At 41.6% G+C, this 21,759-nt stretch overlaps 1 protein-coding gene across 1 annotated transcript in view; it reads right to left on the bottom strand.

The window, feature by feature from the left end:
- Positions 1–12,565, bottom strand: part of LOC124258407 (mucin-5AC-like) — a 41,023-nt gene extending 28,458 nt beyond the window's left edge. Inside the window, 7 exon segments of the mRNA XM_046692505.1 lie at positions 46–400; positions 402–3,118; positions 3,776–3,859; positions 4,585–4,681; positions 6,555–6,684; positions 8,439–8,532; positions 12,432–12,565. Coding sequence (XP_046548461.1) covers positions 46–400; positions 402–3,118; positions 3,776–3,859; positions 4,585–4,681; positions 6,555–6,684; positions 8,439–8,532; positions 12,432–12,510 — 3,556 coding nt within the window. The 5' untranslated portion in view covers positions 12,511–12,565.
- Between the last annotated feature and the right edge of the window lie 9,194 nt (positions 12,566–21,759).

The raw sequence follows: 21,759 nt of genomic DNA, 5'->3' as shown, positions 1-21,759 counted from the left end.
TCTAAGTCTCTGTAAAATTTTAGTAATTCACGTAAGAATACTAACCTTCTGCACTGGGGGGCACCACAACTTGGGGCGGGGCCATCTCTGTGTCCTTGTTGGGGGTGCTTTGTGGGTCATGAGTTGCCTTGACAGGGGAGACGGTACTGCTGTCCTCGTCTCCATCCCCTACACTGGTGTCAATGTGGAGAGGATTGTCCTCATTTGCAGGATTGTAAAAACTAGGACCAGGAGAGATCTCGGAGGGGGAGGGGTAGAAGATGGATTGACACACAGCCGTGGCTAGGATGTCCGTGGCAGCAGCAGCAGCAGCCTCTGCAGCACTCACAGACGTTGTTGATGCCTCTGTGCTTGTGCTGGAGAAATTAGTCTTTGATTCGGAGAAGGTTGTACTTGTCACTGCCATGGTTGCCTGGGACATGGAACCTTCCGGGAGGGAAGGTGGTGCGCTTGGCAGTGGTGAGGCTGAAGTCAAGGGGGGGTGGAGCAACAGTTTCTGTGGGTAAGGCTGTTGAAGTAACTTTGCTTGAGGTGCTGGATGGTTTGGGGAAAATAGCTCTTTGATTTTTCTTCCCCGATTTCTTCCCCGTTGAAGATGGAGGTGTTGAAGTAGTTGTGGTGGCTGGAGGAGCTGTTGTTGCTGGAGCAGCCTGATTTTGGTTTGGAGCCACAGTTGCAAGCACCTGCATTGTTACAGGATCTATCAAGACGTTCATCTGCTGGCCGTTCATAGGTACTGACAGCAGTACAGGAGCTTGTGGCCCAGTTTGGGACTGGTTCAGAACGAGACCTTGCGGAGTGGCGACGGTACTAGCTACACCAGCAGGAGCAATGGGCGGCACTGAGGAGGTCAAGGACTTCACTGTATCACTGCTACTTTTACTTCCAGACTCAAACTCCTGCCCACTCATTACACTGCAAGTGTTAGACACAACTTCTTGAGGATTAGACAAGGAGTTTGCAGTCTGTACAACATTAGACGCTGTGGCCGAGGCTTGCACTTGTGTGCTCATTACACTCTGGGTTGAAGACGTGGGAACGACACTTGTGCTTAAAGTCGCACAATTGTAGACTGGAGTCTGGGCGACCTGAGATGACGCAGTTGTGGTTAGAAGCAAGCCCATGTTTTGTTGCTGAAGGCTCTGTTGTTGTTGTTGCTGGAGCTGGAGCTGAAGTTGCTGTTGCAGAAGCTGTTGCTGTTGTTGAAGCTGTTGCTGAGGATTCTGCTGAATTTGTCCATTAGGCCCGATTATCATTTGAGTCCCAGCTGTTGGGTTGTTAGGATCGATCCCCAACACTGTATTGGGCACTGCAGGCCGCGGCTGCATCTGAGGCGGATACTGAAAGGAAGGAGCTCCTGGATTGGACAGAACTTGCACATTTCCATTCATCGACTGAGCTTGTGGATTCACGGTCTGGGCATTGGTCACTACAGGGATTATTTGACCGTTAGGAAGGATGAGAGCAGTTGGGAGCTGATTGGGCTGGCTGGGCATGGTGTTCAAGGTTAACAGATTCCCGTTCTGGCTGACCGGCATAGCCAGACCTGGGTTCTGGACGACTTGTTGGTTCATGGCCAGTTGGCCGTTCAGTTGTTGTTGGTATACGTTCTGGCCAGAGGGCAGGGACACCTGGGGTTGGCCTTGGAGTGTCATGGGCTGGATTCCTTGGGGTTGTAACATGGGGTTCTGTTGGGCAAACATTGTCATGGGGTTCTGCTGCTGGGACAGGTTAGGGGGCATGACTGATGGCTGGGTTTGGGAGGCAGTCACTGTTATTGTATTAGCACTATTGACAATCGGTTCCGACTTACTGGACACTAAGGAAATGTTCATAGCACCAGCATCGGTTTGTTCTTGAGCACTTGGTAATATTACAGAGGCACTGTTTGATACGGAGGTGCTTGATTTTGATTTCTTAGAACTTTTTGACTTCTCGGCAGGTTTGCTTGTTGGAACAGGCTGTTGTGATTGCGGTAACAATTGCTGTGGTGGCGGCTGTGGCTGCTGTTGGTCGCTGGGCTGCATGCTCGGCATTACAGGCATGCCTTGTTCATTTATCACTATCATTTGACCGTTCTGGTTTATCACAAAGTTCCCCATCCCATATCCCCCTAAAGCACCATTCTGAAACATGCCTGGAGCACTAGGTTGACCAGGGTTCATGATGGGCATATTTACAACCATGTTCCCTTGCTGCATCAACTGTGAATAGTTGGGCTGCTGACTGATGGACATGACAGAATTGACTGCAGATGTGTTGGTGATGCCCACTGAGGTCTGACTGACCACGGAGGCAGGTGCTTGAGGCATCCCTGACATCACTGAGCACACCGCAGCACTCTGAGTATTAGAGGCCACGGAGGCCAATGTCTGTAAGGCTGAAGCAGAATTGATATCATCTGTGGAACCTGACACTGAATTTGGAGTGTCACTACCGGACGAGCTTGCCGACACAGGCTTTGATTGGTTGAGGACATCCGATGACGTGGAACCAACAGGACTGGGTTGGCGTGAATTGTCCGACTGGGCTGGCCCAATTCCAGCATCTTGCATGGCAAGTTGCAACAACCCTAACCCATTAGAGGCCATGTTTCTGTCCCCTTGAAATATCATCCCTGGTGGCTGAACACTGCTGCCAACACCAGCACCAGTTCCTGCCGAAGACATGGGTAGAATCATCTGTCCATTCCCATTCATCACAACAGCTCCAGGATTAGCAAATCCAGAGTTCATCAGCAGGTTCTGGTTGGCAAGCACCTGCTGCCCAAGTCCTGAGAACATCTGGTTCATGAGAGGCATTCCTCCATTGCCCATGAAGCCTGGTCCAAACATCGCTCCTGCCATCGCCTGAGCTGCTGCTGCCTCCTGCAGCTGCTGCTGCTGTATCTTGGTCTGTTCCAGCTGGAAGCTCACTGTGTTCTTCCTCTTGTTCTTGGCCAGTTTGGACTCGTCTTCTTTCTGGGAGGACGAGGAGGAGGAACTGATGTCAGCGACGGAGGTGTCGCTTGGCACGGATGAGCAGCTGGGTTCACAGTCCATGGATGTGGCTGTACTGTCTGGCTTGCTCTGGTTGCGGGACTTCCACTGGTAGGATGGGTCCTGCATTGCTGACAGACCTAGAACAAAATTAGATTGGGAGTTGATGACAGTTGTTTGTATTGTATTGAGACAGCATACACCCAATAATACACCATTAAAATAATGTCGAGATAACTCGACTCTTTTATATCACTTCAGTTAATATGTCACATTATGACTGAAAGGGGGAGGGAGTGAGTTGAGTTTTACGCCGCACTCAGCAATATTCCAGCTATATGGCGGCAGTCTGTAAATAATCGAGTCTTGACTGAAAGAATATGAATGAACTGGGTGTCTACTTTTGACTCATCTATATCCTATTCACATATATTATTTCATCCTATTTTATCAAGGAGTGTCAGTATTCAGTTACATCCCGACAAGTCAGTATTGCAGTTACATCCCGACAAGTCAGTATTTCAGTAATATTCCGACTTGCCAGTATATAATTTACATTACAGCACCTCTGTATTTCCGTTATATGACAGTGAGTCAGTATTTCAGATTCATCGAACTTAGTATGGAAGAATTTCTGCCCGTTGTTTTCAGTGGTAATAAGAGATGATCAGGTATTGGTCAATGGAATCAACGTGAAAATGAAACACCTATCGGTCATTTAGGAGAAATAAATAGGTGGGTGATTGGTCCTGGCCCATGAAGTCATTCCGAACAGTCAAGATGACCAATGATCTCACCTGCATTTCTGATGATTTCAAGTAGCCTGTCTCTCTCAGCGTATACATCGGTCAGCTCCTTCTTCAGCTTCTCAATCTCTTCAGCTTAAACAGACAACCATGCTAGGTTTTGGGATTGATTCATGATGGATCAAACAAAATAAAAATATGTTGAAGTTAGATGTAGGTTTGGAGAGGTCTGGATGTGAGTATAGATGTGGATGTGGGTGTGGGTGGTGTGTGGTGTGTGGGTGTCTATGGGGGTGGTGTGTTGGTGTGGATGGGTGGTGGATGATGTGGGTGTGTGGATGGTGTGGTGTGTAGGTGTGGTGTGTGGGTGGTGTGTTGTGAGGGTGTGTGGTATGGGGTGTGTGTGGGTGTGGATGGGTGTGTGTGGGTGTGGATGTGGATGGAGGGGTGTGGTGTGGGTGGTGTATGGGTGTGAGGTGTGTGGGTTGGATGTAGGTGGTGTGTGTGTGTGGGGTGTGAGGTGTGTGGGTATGGATGGTGTGCGTGTGGGGGTGGTGTGTGTGGGTGTGCATGTGCTGTAGGTACAGGAGAAACACACTGATTTATCCAGCCATTACAGAAAACATCTCTTACGTTCAACACAAAGTCTACATCAACAAATTGTCATTTATAATTCTCAAATTGTATAGATTTCCCAATTCAGCTTTTATAATTAGATTTAGTTACCTTATAAGCCTATCAGTGGCCTATCAGAATATCTCTGACTCCAAAGTTCTGGCAAAAACGTTTTTTACTGATTTTGCCTGAGTCAGTTTGAAATTGTAGCGATCATGGTCGCTGTTCACCAGCTCTGACCCTACCTTGCACTTCACCACCACAGTCCTGCAGCAACTTCTCATTCTTATCTTGTAACTCCTTGATGTACGAGCATGCCTTCTCCATGATGTCCCCATGACTCTGTAACCATGGAAACACAGGTGCTCCATTGTATAACGTCTCCAGATAATTTTTCTACTGTAATCTCACTGTACGAAGCATACTAAAAGTTATTCAATATGGATAGACAAACTGCACGATTGTGACCCTACTATGGTACCTGCTGGGAACAAAATGGCAGATGGGGAGTGTCTTACTGGAACCCTTACAAAAAAGTATCCAGATACACGAAAAAAACACCTGATTTTGAATACACTGAATCTTTATCTTTACTCAAGCATATGAAAGTCAGATGGAATACTTGCATAGTCTGACTGACTGAGTTTGGTTTTACGCCGCTTTTAGCAATATTCCAGCAACATCACGGCGGGGGACACCAGAAATGGGCTTCACACATTGTGCCCATGTGGGGATTCGAACCCGGGTCTTCGGCGTGAACTTGCATAGTCAGAATCATGAACAGTAGCAGCTTACAGTGTAACCTTGGAGTTATACTTTCATAGTCATTAATCAATATATTAAGTGACTGACCATAGGAGCCTACTCAGGACACACCAAACTAGAGGTGAAATGGTATACCATGGTATTTTGCCTTTGGCTCTGTATACCGTCATGCAATCCAAAAATTCGGTATTTCTGTTTTTTGTACCATCATTTTATTAATAACCCTTTTAAACCTTTTAAAAATGTCTAGAAATCAAATCATTTTGTCAAAACGCATGCATTGCTTTGCTAGACGAACGATATTTTCCTGGAAGTAAGTTCTCATATACTGAACGGACAGAATCGCCGGCGTTTGTACCCCAATATGTACCATACCATGGTAAGAGCGTACTGTTTCACCCCTACACCACACTAGTTTTGTATAATGATCTGAGGCTCATGACACCATACATTAATATTCAACTCCTGTATTGTGAATATATACACAGGGTTTTACACAGACTTTCAAAATGGGAGTCATGGTGACTCACAATATCTACTTTTGGGAGTCATTTTCAATATTTGGGAGTCATGAAAATTTAATACTTCTTTGTGTTTATCATTCTCAGTATATGACTGTGTATGTCACACCACCAAATAAAACTACAGCATTGTTCAATTCAAACAGCCAGGATTACTGTCTCCTCTGAGTTCTCTGGAACAATCTGACAGCTTCAGTAAAAGTCAAGCTATCATTGAACATTATCATTTTTGCTTATCAAATCAAATTTATTGAACTGAATTGTGAGGGCCACCTATAAAACTTGTGTCGATTAACAAAATTGTTTACGTCAAATACGCAGGAATCACTTTTCGTCATGTAAACAGTGTTGACTTAATAGCGCCTGACCCTCTGACAAATCTGGCAGATTCAAGCAAACAGTCCGACAGAAGTGTACAACCTGCGGCCCCAGTGTCTGACTGCATATTTTACAATGACTTTGACTGAAGTTGCTATATGGGACATGTGACACTTGTTGGCTATTTATAAATCTTATGTTTGTTAATAATTTCAATGCCAATTATAAGAAATGTTTAATCTGAAATGTGTGTTTAAATTTTATTCTATGGGTCCTGTGAATTTTCAGTGGGTCAGACAGACATCTGAAGCTTACAGGACCCAATGTCCTGTTACTTTGAAACACCCTTCGTGGAACACTGATGTAAAACTCTGCATACAGTTTGTTACATCACAATGATTGTTGTTTAACGTCACACTCAGCAATATTCCAGCTTTATGGCACCGGTCTGTAAATAATATCCAATTTTTGCTTCAATTACACCACATCCACATCCTAAATGTTAAACATTATGGTTGTGTAATGGACCCCTTGATTTCCATTCTTTTTTTCACACATCACCATCATGTTGTATCAATGTTTTGAGCCGTTCGATATACATGGTGACATACCAGCTTCTCCATTCCCAGACTGAACTTGGGCAGAAGTTCTTTGATCGCCACCACCCAGCGCTTGATCTTGTCTTTGCGACGTCTCTCCAGGACATTGTGACTGAGACGTTTCCGATCCTTCTCCTCCAAGCTGACAACATAAATAACGCCGTTGTTAGTGTGAGTGAGTGAGTGAGTGAGTGAGTCCCCTTTAGCAATATTCAAGAAATGGAGTGAGTGCTTTAGTGAGTGATAAGTCCCAGCTTTGGAGCAATATTCAAGAACTATCACAGAGGGAGACACGCTTTGGTGCTGCCAATGTGAAATGAAATTTTAACCACTTGGCTGACCTGCTGTATGTGACTGAACATAGTTAAAGTGCTAGACATGGTAATGGATACTGCAGCACTATCCCTGGCCCAGTAAATATACATGCAAACAATCTGGACAACACAAACCACACTATGGCTGCTACCACTTCACTCTTGAATGTAGTTAAAAGACAATGTCTATAATATTCCCGCTATATCCTATACAGCTGATATATCCAACCAGAATCATTCACCACCTTATCCCGTTTGTCCTCTTAAAACCAATTCTAAACCCAGATCTTCCAGGGTTTTTCCAATTTTTGAATGGATTTTTTTAAGCGTTGTAGGGTATAGAAGTTGAATATTTGAAACTTGTCATAAAGCTTGTGAAAGCTGCTTCCCGATTTCCTAGTGTTCACTTCTTGTGTCAGTTATTTTACTGGTTGGTCAAAAGTTGCCCGATATTGGTCTGACATGACCCGTAATGGGATGTGGTCAGAACTTTGTGTAACAACCGGAAACACTAATAAAATGACCACAAAGTTATAAACATTCTTAAAGTGCAACATATGCAAGTGTAAATGTAGATCCACCATTACACACATCTTAGGAGAAGAATAAAGCAAAACACTGCAAAATACAACAAATGCAAACATAAGAAAACATTTTAAAGAATTTAAATCACCTTCTAAGTTGCCTAACGGTTAGAACAAAAAAAAAACCCAACATTATGAGACAATAAAGGTATAGTTTTTTGATGACGTAACAATTGAATGACGTTATCCCGTCACTGCGCCATTCTAGTGTGCCCCTCGTAATCAAAGCATTTTACATTACGTCACAATGTAAGCGACGTCACGATACATGTCAGTTGTCATCGCCTCGTATGGCCTCCTACAGTAAACTACTCCGTTGCATCCCGTTTCTTGGTTTGCAGTTGCTTCACGCAGCTAACATCACTGGTAGAAACATTACGTTTATGTTTTACGACAGTTAAAATGTGTCAATTCAACTCACAAATTTTCAGACACGGTAACCTTCGCAATGTTTACATTCCCAGAATGCAATCGTGGAATGACGCTTGACTATTCAGCTTTATCTGGATGTACTGATCTAAACTTACGTTGGTAGTAGAAATGCGTCGTTCATATTGCCACATATGGTTTACGTTAATGACAGATGTAATTAAAATAATTCAGAGAAGATATTTAATCCGAACGTAAACCGTCATCAAACTGTTATCATTTGTTTTTCTGGTAATGTTCGCCTTTAACGAGGGGACAGACACATCAATAGAACAGCCACCAGTTAGCCCTGCAAAGCGCTTTCTGTTGAATCTTTTCCTAAACCTTCAGATATGAGAGTATTGTTTTATACGTCACTTTTATCAATATTCCAGCAATTTCACGATGAGGGATACCAAAAAAGGACTTCACACATTGTACCCATTTGGGGAATCAAACTTGGGTCTTCGGCTTGACGAGCGAAAACTTGAACCACTACATCTACCCACCACCCCTACTTTCAGATAAGGAAATTCCACACAGGAAATAAACAGAATGTGCTGCAAGAGTACAAATGTGTTGCTGCTTACTTGGAGGAGTCCTCTGGAGCGTGTATCCAGAGTTGTTGGTCATCTTCCAGATCTCCGTTCATGCTGATGGGACTGCTGCCATCTTCCCCAAATCCTGCAGGAGGAAAATAAACATTAGTGTAACCATGGTAACATGCATGAAACAAAATGTCTGGATCCACACTGCCCACAGAGCACTACAGGGTTTTATGTGATAGATATAAAAAAATGGACACTGAAATAATATACTTAAAAGAGACAAATATGTCACCATCGCTGACTTTACTGATAAATGTCATTGGATCCCAGAGAGATGCTTGTGACGTCAATCACTCGATTGTCTGGTCTAGATTATTTATAGACTCTAGTCATATAGCTGGAATAGTGGAGTGCAGCATTAAACAACAAACAAAGATCATATGTTCAATGTGCAATTTGAACTGTTGAGTATCCGAGTCCAAGCAACCAACTGTAATCCAGTCTATGTCTAAAATGGAGCAGGGATATATCTAAACATTCCCAGATGCCAATATTAGCCTCAAATCTGCAGCAAAACTTTCCAACCTGGGATGATAAGTATTCATTGTGAGTATATACCACTCACATTTTCTCTACATCACACATTTGACTAGACAAGGTGATTATTTTAGTCCTTAGCTAATGTTAAGCTGTATGCTTAAAGTTAAAGCTTAGATGCAACCAACAAAATAAACATAATTAAAACACAATTATCATTTATTCATGACATATGATATGCATTGCTGATTATGAAAAAAATAAATAAACAAAATTATAAGCATACAATCGCAAATCAAAAGAGCAATATTTTGTACTTGGGTTTACTACCCTCAAAATGAGGCACCCGGGATACCAAATACAGTCAGAGCAGGTGGGCGTACACTTAAGTGTAATGAACGCTTTCATTGGCTGGTTCATTTGCCGATACGCTCTGGGCCCTCAAGCCGTACGAACCTATTCATTGCGCATGCGCTATGTGCGCAGTGCAGCACAGCTGTTGCAACCACTTTTCACCCCAGCTGTTTTTTTTTTAGTAAATCGTTTAAACTCTGATTTCTCGAGATTTTTTTCAGTGCGTTACTTTTCAACTTTATAAGTGGAATTTGCATTTTTTGATAATTTGTTACTGTAAATCCATACCGAACGGTATTAGAATCTGCAAAGTTGTACTGTGCGTTGCATGTAAGCTTTAACCAATATTTACTTTTATGGTGTTTTAGAGATAACTTGTATTTCATTGTTAAAAGGGCTAATATATGTAGGTTCTCATTGTTAGTTTTACTGGGATTTATCTAGTCTGCAGCAAATGTCAATAAAAATTTCCAAATGAGAATTAAGTGAAATAACTACCCACTTTGTGTATATACTGTATAACTTGTATAACTGAAATGACAGCTTGGTCAAATAGATAATGATTGATAACAGGACCAAAACAAAGAAGAGGTTTACTTTTACATTACTGTAACAGACAGTGATACAATGCAATTTAAAATACCTATGAAAATAAGAACTTTATGAAATCCCACTTTTGAACAAAATTTAAATTTGTCTGCCAGAGGCATGTAGCTTGGAATCTTAGATAAAACCCTGTTTCCTAAAGGACTGAATACAATCTTAAAATACAGTGCATAAATATTGCTGAGTATGCAGCCCTTAAAAAAATCACAATTTTTAACAAAATGATGTTTCCCCCCATTTTCCTGGATAAATAATCATGAAATGATAAATCACAGGTTCATATTAACAGTGAAACAAAGATGGAGCAACGAATATGAAACAAACAATTCAATTTTTGGACTAGACACATATTAAATCGCCACGGGTAAAAACATGCTAATTTTTAACAAAATAATTTTTGTTTGTTTGACAGAATGAAACTTGATAATTCGTTGAGTTACATTTAACTGTTTGACTCATGGCTGATGTGGGAGGAAAGTTATGCTTGTTGTCAACTCTTTATATTTGGATAAAACCTGTTAGCGTGGATAGGGACTTTTAACTTGTGGGCATGGTTAGAATGGATCCTTATCGGGGAAACCATAAATGTCTGCGCCACCAGTTCCAAATGAGTACAATTCTTCTGAAATAGAAACAGCAGCAGGTTTTTCTTGACAGTTCTATTTTCTGTGATGGTGTCTAGTTCAAATAAAAGAGACAGGGGTTTCTTGAGGATTCCTTCTTCAGATTTTTGTAATGTTATTTGCCTCAAATCCTCCATTTTTATTCACAGGGTCATGACAAGCACCAACTGACTTTCAAGTTTAATTTCTAATTTTGTGCTGTGTTTTTCAAATGGAAATACTGAACTCCATAAGCTGATGTGTGAGTGAGTATGCTATTGTTTGCAGCTTAAAGCAATATTGCAGCATTATCATGGCTGGGGACACCAAATGTGGGCTTCAAACAGTTTCCATGTTGGCACTTGAACTCAGAAGCTAACACATCGACCACTTACATAAGAAGGTGTCCTATTCTCGTGGTACTTACGGATATCGGCTGAAAAATAACACGTACAATTCTTATCGTATTAATGCATGTTGTTTTTAAATGAAGGGCCTTCTCCTCTAACATCTAGATCTATCAGCTGCCAGATCCATCAGGTGAATTACCACTCGTGAGCCCGGTGATAAACAATGCCATCCGCCATTGACGAAACGAGGCTTCTCCCATTCTCGCGGTATTACCAGGAATTAACGTTATTGAGTGTATGTAAGAGCAATCCTGCCGGAAAGGGCGGTAAAAAGTAATGATATGTCCAAGTTGGTATAAACTCCCCAATATTCGTGACACTGCAAGATTTTGATCACTCACAGACTTGGTCCACTTCTTAGTTACCAGTCGGTGGTGTAAACAACCGCTAAGTGTCGCGCATCGGCGATTTCGGCAGAAAACGTGTTTACCGCGAGAATAGGAACCCGCGAGAATAGGAGACGGACCTATATATACTAATTTTCATCTACCACATAATGTTCAGATTACTGTCATTATTGGACTGAACATATTCTCACCAAAAATTACAGGCTTAACAACTATGTTTGCCAACAAAAACAAACAAACGCTAGTTTGCCGGTTTCCCAAACTCTACTGGCCCGGATGGATAGCAATTATTAGTGGTGAAGCACATAACTCCCTTTATAGAGATATTGGTTACATTTAGAGCTGACAAAACGTGTCCACAGAGAAAATTAGATACCAGTGACAACTGTCAACAGCTTTATTCAGGTTTTGTACTACCTTTCATAACATGTTTGTCAAATATCTCAACACTGATACCTTTAAAACATTGCCAGTTTGTGAATTTGTTTGACAACGGTACAGTTTCTCGCATTGTCTTGTATTACACAAACTTCAATCATATATCCTAGTCTCTACAAGTGACAGCATACCGGCTATGACTGTCAAGTGTTTGCGCTCTCATGACACACTTGCTATTTGGGAAAGCATGCTATTTTTGTAAGTTTAACTTTACCTTCATATCTCAAATGTCAACATGTCTTCTTGGATATATTTCCTTTGATGTGACGAAAAGTGATATGTGACAGGTTTTTTTAATCACTAGACACGATGGCTAAGGCCTGGTGAACCACGAGGTGTGTTAATGTTCCTGGTCACTGACCTCAGGTGTGATGCATTACGACTATGTGACTTTGTAAAACTCACTTTCCGGGAATTATGTCAAAAACATACCTCGGCGAAAACCCTCCCGTTCATCAGGTATACAACAATAAGAACAGATCTTCTGTTCATATTTGTTGTTTATCACGGATTCGCTACGTGTTTCCTTGCTATTTAAATAATGGCGAAGCAAATTAGCAAGCAGCGTAGTTAACAAGGCTCGTGTATAAGAGGGAACCAACCACTGTTTGGAACTGCGATCGCCAATTATTCAAACCTAGTTGGAATTTCAGCTCACTTGACAGGTGAGATAGAAATGGGTCACCTAGAACAGGAGCTGATCGTTTGCGCGGGAACAAGCATGTCCTCAGTAACACATACCGTCCTTTTTAGAAGATAAGCCTTCTTTTGAGCGACTGCCATCTTTGTGTAATCCTTTGTTCTTTGTTTTGCTAGCCATAGTTCCATTATCTCAAAATTCGTAACACGGGACGACATCTTTCTCTGGAGGCCGCCATTTTCTTTAGAAACACATCATGAATATGTATTAGCCTCGTTTCCGCACCCGGGGAACTCCTTTGACGTCAAGGAATTTCGGGGTCATTGAGTTCAAAAGTCGAGAAACCACGTTCAGAAATGAGCGCCGATTCCACGAACCTCACCTGAAACATTTAATTTATGACTAATCACACAATTATAGATTCTTCCAAATAACGTATGAAATATGGAACAGATGCTAGAAAGAGCTACTGAAGCGCAACGAGATTTAAATTTGAAATGGAAAAAAAATTGGTCATTTGGAGTTTTTTAAATAACATGATCTATCATTTGGACCAAATACTCGACAGAATGTGGATGTTACTATGCTATTTGGGTCAATGTTTACGTAACATTATGGCGGATGAGGCCAATAATGGGCTACGGGATGCAGGTAAGATATTTATATACAGCCATAATTCCCATCAGTAGTACACCACGTTGCGTATCACCATTTGGCGCTACGGATCGCAGGGGCGGATACAGCTTTTTGAGAAAGGGGGGGTGCGCACTATTTAGAAAAGGGAGGGTGCACATTTCATTTTCACCCGAGTTGCAATGGTCATTTAATAAACTTTCAGGACAAAAAGGGGGGGGGGGGGGTGCGCACCCCTGCACCCCCCTCTGGATTCGCCTATGGATCGTCGTGTTTGAGATTTCTGTCAATGCGAGACGTATAATTTGTGATAGTTCATAATTGTAACGATTTAATTCGCCCATTTCTTGTTAAAAGCTGCACTCTACGCAATGTCCGTCTATATTAGGACCGCCTGACAATGATATCTAAATCTGAGTTCAGTGATTTTAGTTTCAAACCGCTTTGAGCATTATCTCAGGAATATCGGCGGGACACCAGAAATGGGCTTCACATATTGTACTCATGTGGGGAATCGAACCCGGGTCTTCGGAGTGACGAGCGAACGCTTGAACCACTAGGCTACCACACCGCACCTCAAAATCAGAATCAATCAACCAGTGATTGATCCAATGCACATCGATTATGTTACAAATACGATTATTTATCTACATAAATCCAATATGTAGATTTAGAAGGTAGAATAACCTGAACAGTTTATTGCCATGGTCTGTCACAGACGAAAGGATGTGTACATACAGAATTTATTATCACCAAAATGTAAATGTTATGCAATATTTTAGACTCAGTTTAGAATTGAACCTTGGTCTGCGGCGTGACGAGCGAGCGCTTTAACCTCTAGGCTATCACTCACAAGGAACAGATGTGTGGACATACACTACAGGCATTTGTTAAAAAACTCAATATATTTTGTTCGGGTATTTCAGCAGGATTCAATGAAAACAATGACAGGCCATGGGGGTAGCCTGGAGGTTCGATCCCCCACATGGGTACGATGTTTGAAGCTCATTCCTGGTACCAACTCCGTGATGTTGCTAGAATATTGCTAAGAACGGCGTAAAACTAAACTCACTCACTGGCGTTACCTTCTTCTTACTACCTGACATTTCTTCGCGTCGTTTACAATTTGTTTGTCTTCAAATGAGAACGATGACTTGCAAAGCAGCTCAAAATCGGGATTAGTCTTTTTCATGTCCATATGGTACTTGGTAATGAATACCGTGTACCCAGTATTATCTGCTTTTTGTTATTCACATCACATCACCCATTACTGAAATAAAAAATCTTTTTCATCATGTGGGTATTTGTACAAGTTGCCATCTTTAACGGAAACCACCTACTATCCTATATTGTCTTGTGAATTCCTTCCTACTCAATGCATTACATTTTGTCAAATCTGGATACTAGTGATTTTTCTATCAGATCGTGTTGTGTATTAGAGTGATGTGATGATGATTTTTATGGAGAAGCTTGTACAATGTGAATGACCCCCCCTAAGATTTATGTACAAAATAAGTGACCCCCCTGCATGTCATGTACAAAATCAATGACCCCCTCCCCTACCCATAATTTCTAAGCATATTTTTATGTATAAAATTGATGACCCCCTCTAGTACGTGTGTACAAAATTGACGACCCCCCCAGCTCGCAGAACAAAATGGTCCAGACTCGAATATTTACAGGCCGCCGCCATATAGCTGGAACATTGCTGAGTGCGGCGTAAAACTAAACTCACAAACTCACTTAAAAACTTTGATCCACGTTTATCGCATGAACCTCATCAGGTAAACGTAGAGATTTTACTGCCCTTCTTATCAGGTGAAAGACAGAGTTATCGCCCTTTAGACGTAAACCTCGCGACGAGCACTAGGTATCTTGTGTCATCTTCATGTGACTGCTTGTTGTTCAACACCGCAATCGGCAATATTCTACTATAGTTACCCGATGGGAGCAAGCGAGTCTGAACCAGACAATCCAGTGGTCGATATTGTGAGCAATGACCCACGCCAGTGGGGTATGATGAAACACACATCACCAAGCAACCGAACCTGACTACCCGATACATTGCAGTCGCCTCTGACGACTAAAATAGCCCGTTTGTCTCCAGATCGGACCGATGAATTGCAATCTAACTCAAAAACTACTAAACATGTAGTAGGCTACTCATTGAAACACTGATCATAATCAAAACATCAGACCAACTCTGTGATTGTTTTGCAGAATTTATGTCCTAAAAATAAAAAAAGTTGTTCAACAAACTATCATTAAAATTTTGACAAAGTTCACTATTTGTTACGAGGGAGGGGTGCAAAGAGAGGAACAGCCAGGTGTACGCGGAGCACGTGCACAAGTGCCGACAAAGTTATTGAATCATTTACCTGTGCTGTGCTGTCTCCATCCTTTCTCGTACACCTGGCTGTTCCTCTCTTTGCACCCCTCCCTCGTAACAAATAGTGAACTGTGTCAAAATTTTAATGATAGTTTGTTGAACAACTTTTTTTATTATTAGGACATAAATTCTGCAAAAAAATCACAGAGTTGGTCTGATGTTTTGATTATGATCAGTGTTTCATTGAAAATATTATATGTTTATTAGTTTTTGAGTTAGATTGCACTTCATCGGTCCGATTTGGTGCCAAACGGACTGTAGAATAGTTTGCTGTTGGTCTGTGCTAGATTGGGATTAGTGATAAATATGTGAACACTGTCCCACCGACACGCAGCTTTAGTATTGCTGAACTATAGAGATGAGGTGAGGTGAGGTGAGGTGAAATTGGGTTTAACGTCGTGCTTGAGAATATTTCGCTCATATGACGACGTGCATGCGTGTGTATGTTTATGTGCGGCTGCTTGTACTAGCCCAGACTGAAGCTGGTTTTATAGTGCTAGCCCACTGAGATACCATGCCGCAGTGAAGCATGAATACCTCACTCAGACACATTATACTGACTCCGAGCCGACCAGTCCTTGCTGTACCCATTAATGCCGAGCGCCAGGCAGCGACCAACAAGTACCATATTTTAACGTCTTTTGGTATGACGCGGTCGGGGATCGAACCCGCGACCTTCCGCTCTCTGAACTATAGACAATGTTGGAGTCACCCCCAACTCAGTTGGCACAGTCAGTTTAGTTTGACGCCACTTTTAGCAATATTCCTACATCACGGCGGGGGGAAAGCAGAAATGGGCTTCAAACATTGTACCCATGTGGGGAATCGAACCCGGGTCTTCAGCGTGACGAGTCCAGGTTGACTGGTCTGAATTTAGAGGGCTGGTGGGATATCCTTGTTGTTAAAGAGTTCGCTCGTCACGCCGAAGACCCTGGTTCGATTCCCCATGTGGATACAGTTCAGGGCCTAGATTTTCGAAGCTTCTTAGCGCTAAGATAGTCGTAAGTTAATGTTAATGCATGGCACTTCCGACTATCTTAGCGCTAAGAGAGCTTCGAAAATCTAGGCCCTGGTGTACCCCGCCGTGATGTTGCTGTAATATTGATAAAAGCGACGTAAAACATAACTCACTCACCCATGGCACGAGGTATGTTACGTAATTTGCCTTGGCATCTAATGTAACAAATTATTGACTCATTTCAGTGGGATTTCACATATAAAACCTGACTAAGCGTGCTTATTTAAGCACAATATGTATAAGCACCATTTATGGTGTCTCCGGTTTTAGTTTGAAAGCCACAGTAGAAAGCCCTTTGTGCTGATGCTGGCTCATAGTACGTCCTTAGCAATATATTCTGGTCCAAAGAGGACTTAATGGACATGAATGAGTGAATGAGTTTAATTTTACGCCGCACTCAGAAATATTCCAGCTATATGGCGGCGGTCTGTAAATAATCGAGTCTGGACCAGACAATCCAGTGGTCAACAGCATGAGCATCGACCTGCGCAATTGGGAACCGATGACATGTGTCAACCAAGCCAGCGAATCTGACCACCCTATCCCGTTATGATGGACATAATGATTGATAGAATACCATGGTTCTCTGAAGATCATTGTTGACAATGTCGATCACTGGATACTCTGGTCCAGACTTTATTAACTGCAGACCACCATGTTCATGTCAGACCACTGCTGAATGTGACATTAACAAACCAAGAAACAAAGTGGTTAAAAACAAATGCATTCATGTTTTCGAAAAAGAAAATATATCGAAGCGCTCATAAAATCAACAAATACGAGTCAGAAATCGGATGGTTGCGATACTATTGTCTTGAAGCTGACCTGGAAACGTGACCAATAACACTGACTGACTGAGTTCGGTTTTTCGCCGCTTTTAGCAATATTCCAGCAACATCACGGCGGGGGACACCAGAAATGGGCTTCACACATTGTACCCATGTGGGGATTCGAACCCGGGTCTTCGGCGTGTAGCCAAGTGACGAGCCAACGCTTTAACCACTAGGCTACCGCCCCTGACCAATAACAATGTGGCGATACATAGAACGTTAGGGGGTGGATTGATGGAGTGTACTCCATGTTAATGCATTCGTCATGTTTAAACATGAAAGCACACAACAAACCAGGAACAGAGTGAGTGAGTGAGTTTAGTTTTACTCCGCACACAGGATTATTCCAGCTATATGGCGGCGGTCTGTAAATAATCGAGTCTGGACCAGACAATCCAGTGATCAACAGCATGAGCATCGATCTGCGCAATTGGGAACCGATGACATGTGTCAACCAAGTCAGTGAGCCTGACCACCCGATACCGTTTGTCGCCTCTTACGACAAGCATAGTCGCCTTTTGTGGCACGCATGGGTTGCTGAAGACCTATTCTACCCCACCAGGAACAGACCTGGCTGCAATACTACAGAGAACGGTGTGGCATGTAGCCACAGTACCGCAGACAACGTCAGGGCTACAGATAACTTTTCGGGTCATTGAGTTATGTACTCGCTTGTGTTCATCTCAATTGGGTATCCTAATTTTCATTTGAGTAACCACATAAATTGTACCCACCTCCCTCAAACTCAACTGGGTATTTTGCCATTTTCCATTAATTGTAAAAATATACTAAAGTTTATATGTTGGTTTACGTGTTTGTTATTTACATTTGATCTGTAATATGAGAAATGGTAAGAAAGACTGCAAATTGCTACGTTCATGTGCTGAAATAGAACCTCTCAATATACCTCAGTTAATTTATCTATCTTCAGTAATCTCGATCTGTAGCCCATGGGCCTGTTTACTCCAAATTCTAATAGGTTTGGTGACAGGAACTAATTCATCGGTACGCAAGCTAAGATTTGACATTTTTGTATGCACGCATGTAAGATCAAATCTATTGAGTATTTACTAAAATTCAAACGTACTTGTACGCAATAGACTTAATAGGAATCGAGTTTTCACATAAATATTTGCGTAATTTACGCAGATACGCAGCTTGTCTGTACTTCTGCAAGGTACCGTACAGGTATACTGTACCCAAAGGCGGAGCATATTCCCACTATACCTAGGATAACTTTGTGAAATATTCCCACTATATTGGTGACACTGGCATATTACCTCATGTTTATACCAAGAAAACTGACCATCCTTGCCTTTGTATATCAAATAGACTATCAGCCACCCCTTTGTACATCAACTAGACACATTGGCTTCTATGGGTTACGGCCTAATCCGTCGAATTTTGAACAGTCAGCAGTGCCGATCTGTCGAATCATGCTTGAGTGGTTCTGTGCTAATCGGTCGAATTTCAGACCGTTTTAACACACTGGGAGAGTCTAAGTTCAATAATGAAGGGGTCGGCTTGTATTGGATTAGACTACATGTTTTCTTAAATAGTTTTAACTCAATTCAGTTCAATTCTTTATTTATCTTTAGCTGTACAGCTAATCGGTTGTGAACATGGAAATTAGGTCGAAATTTAGAAAAATATTTTGTATAAATTGCAGGAATTGATTTTTGAAGATGATATTGCAAAAGAAAAGTATCAATAATATGTTTATACAGTACAACCAGAAATTATTGAGAATTTAATGATTGTAATTTTTTAATTTTTTTTCACTCATTCCTCGCGTATTAAATGTGAATATTAGCAGAACATAACTCCAGATTCAAAGACAGGTGAACAGTTAGTATTTTGTCAAGTCACCATGGGCAGCAATGCAGGCTTCAATGCGGCGGGGCATACTACTGATCAAAGAAGTTAGAAAGTCGTGGTCCATGCTGTCCCAATATCGGACCACCTCTTCTTTCATTTCAGCAATATTTGTCAGATTTTTCTTATTGACACTTTCCTTCATAAGTCCCCAAACATTTTCTATTGGATTTAGGTCAGGGCTATAGCTTGGCCAATCTAATAATGTCATATTTTGGGTCCGAAACCAGGCCTGTGAATGCTTTGAACGATGTTTTGGGTCGTTTTCCTGCTGGAAAATCCAAAAATTTCCATAAACACGTGAGCAGATGGAAGTAAATGTCCGTCGAGAATATCTGTGTACCGCTCACTGTTCATATTCCCTTCAAATACACAGAGGGGCGTTGCCCCTAACATAGATATGCCACCCCACACGTTAAATTTCGGACTGTACTATGGGCGCTGATACAAAGGTTTTTCAGTTTGTTTGGTCCAGAATTTCGGTGTATTAGGAAACAGCCACACAGAACTTTCATCTGAGAAAATCACATTGTCATAGTTAAAATTTCTATGCTGTAAGCACCAGTTCAACCTTCGCTCCTTTTGTTCAGGTTTCATGGTCGGTGATGGAATTCCTCAACTTTTCTGCCAATCCATTGCATGCAGCTCAGTTCTAATTATCTCCTTACAGACAGCCACAGTTCCTCTATCAATCATATCCAGCCTTAAGTTTTCTAAACTCCTTGGTTTGTTTTTAGAAACAAGAATACCAAGCCGCCTCCTGTCACGGACAGTCAATTTTCTGGGCCTACTCTCTTGAATGAAACCAAGCACTTGAAAGCTGGTCAAGGTTGTTTATACTAGAAATTCAATTAAACATATTCCTAAAATTCTCAATAATTTCTGGTCATACTATACAATCTACACTTAGTAAAACTGGACAACTGACTTCCAATAAACTTGAAAACATGACCAATAAGTCTTTGTTTAATGACAGGCAGATAAGATACATTCAATTGAGTAGAAAGTCTGACTATAACCAGTGTTTAAAACTTCCAAAATTCCAAGCCAGACAGCCGGACAGGTAACTTTAAAACATTACCAGTCCGGATGCAAACTTGCCTGTCCGGATTTCAACAATGAAAAGCCAAAAAAATCATCAGGTTTCTGAATACTTTACTGTGTGTAGGCATCACAATGAACTACATAGCACTAACCGAGTTTAGGTAAACTGAAAGTACATGTGTTGTGATTGGTTATTATAAAATGAACTGTCCAATCGTAAATCGTTTAACATAATTATCATAATACCGTAAACACCTCAAACTGACGACAAGAGAAGCTGTCTGATATTAAGAAATATTCACTGTTAGGTGTAAAAACATCTACCAGACCACCGGACAGGCTACTTTTGAAATTTGACAGTCCGAGATGAAAATGGACCGTTCAGGACGGTCGGGCAAGCGGGATAATAAACGCTGCTATAACGAATTAAAACCGCTTGTATGGCGGAAATATGCGAACGAGAAGGCCCGATAGAGCAATGAGCTTCTCCGTCATAAAATCAAATATGGTTCTCAGATAGCTCGCACGCGCCACACTCTGCCTTGTGAGCTTTACACTTGATTTAACGACGTGAAAACAATTATTACTCCTTCGACTCAACCTTGCTCCCGAAAATTGTCCGATTGAAGGATTCACAATCGTATCATTCTCTTTGTTTACCGCTTGTTGTGCACCAAGACGGGTGCTACAGCGACATCACAACAGACAACAATGTGTTTACTTGTGACGTGATTCAAGAGCTGGACATGGGTAGGTGGGGTTCATTAAATGGCGGCGCGGGGGTCGTGATTACACGGGAAGAGGACTGACGTGTCATAACACACGACTCAAGTGCCCCTTGATGAAGATCACAGACCTCCCGAGATGACACAGTTCTGGAAATATTTCTTTCTTTCTTCAGTTTGTGATTGCCAGTTTCAGACATCAACGTAAACCGGAACCTCGGTTATCCATACACTATTCATTTGAACCTCATTCATCCATATATGTAAGATCATTTCATCTATATGGATAATATCATGCTATGCCGATAAGATATATTTGAGTGACCTAAGTCAACCGAGGTTGCCATCTTTCTAGTAAACAGAGCTGACTTGAACCAACTCAGTTAACTAGTGTTAATCAAGGCAAAAAAGGGCCACTATCTCAAATAAAACACATAAATACAATCTTAGATATAACAGACGAAGAAATACAATAACCCTGTGACCCGTGAAGGTCCGGGTTAGAACTGATCATCAGCAACCCATGCTTGTCGGTGTTCGGAAAAAAAGTCCTCGGAAAAAAAGTACTAAATTTGCCTAGGAAAAAAAGTCCTATATTTTTTTATAACAGATGTTAAGAAAAAAATTGATATTCGGGTTTTTAATACTTTATTCACATACAACAATGTAAATTGACAAATATACATTTGCAGAACTTTTTAATTTTTTTTATATTTTATTCACATAAGCACTTTCACAAACAACAATGTAAATTGATAGAAAAATGCATCTGCACTGATACATTTGCACTTTCACAAACAACAAGAGGCGAATGAAGGGATCGGGTGGTCAGGTTCGCTGACTTGGTTGACACATGTCATCGTATCCCAAATGCGTAGATTGTTCCTCATGCTGTTGATCACTAGATTTTCAGGT

Source organism: Haliotis rubra, unplaced genomic scaffold (assembly GCF_003918875.1).
Source record: "Haliotis rubra isolate DU_JTF1 unplaced genomic scaffold, ASM391887v1 Scf691, whole genome shotgun sequence".
Taxonomy (NCBI): Eukaryota; Metazoa; Mollusca; class Gastropoda; order Lepetellida; family Haliotidae; genus Haliotis; species Haliotis rubra.
Note: the sequence above shows the minus strand (reverse complement) of the source record. Positions and strands in the feature narration are given on the sequence as shown.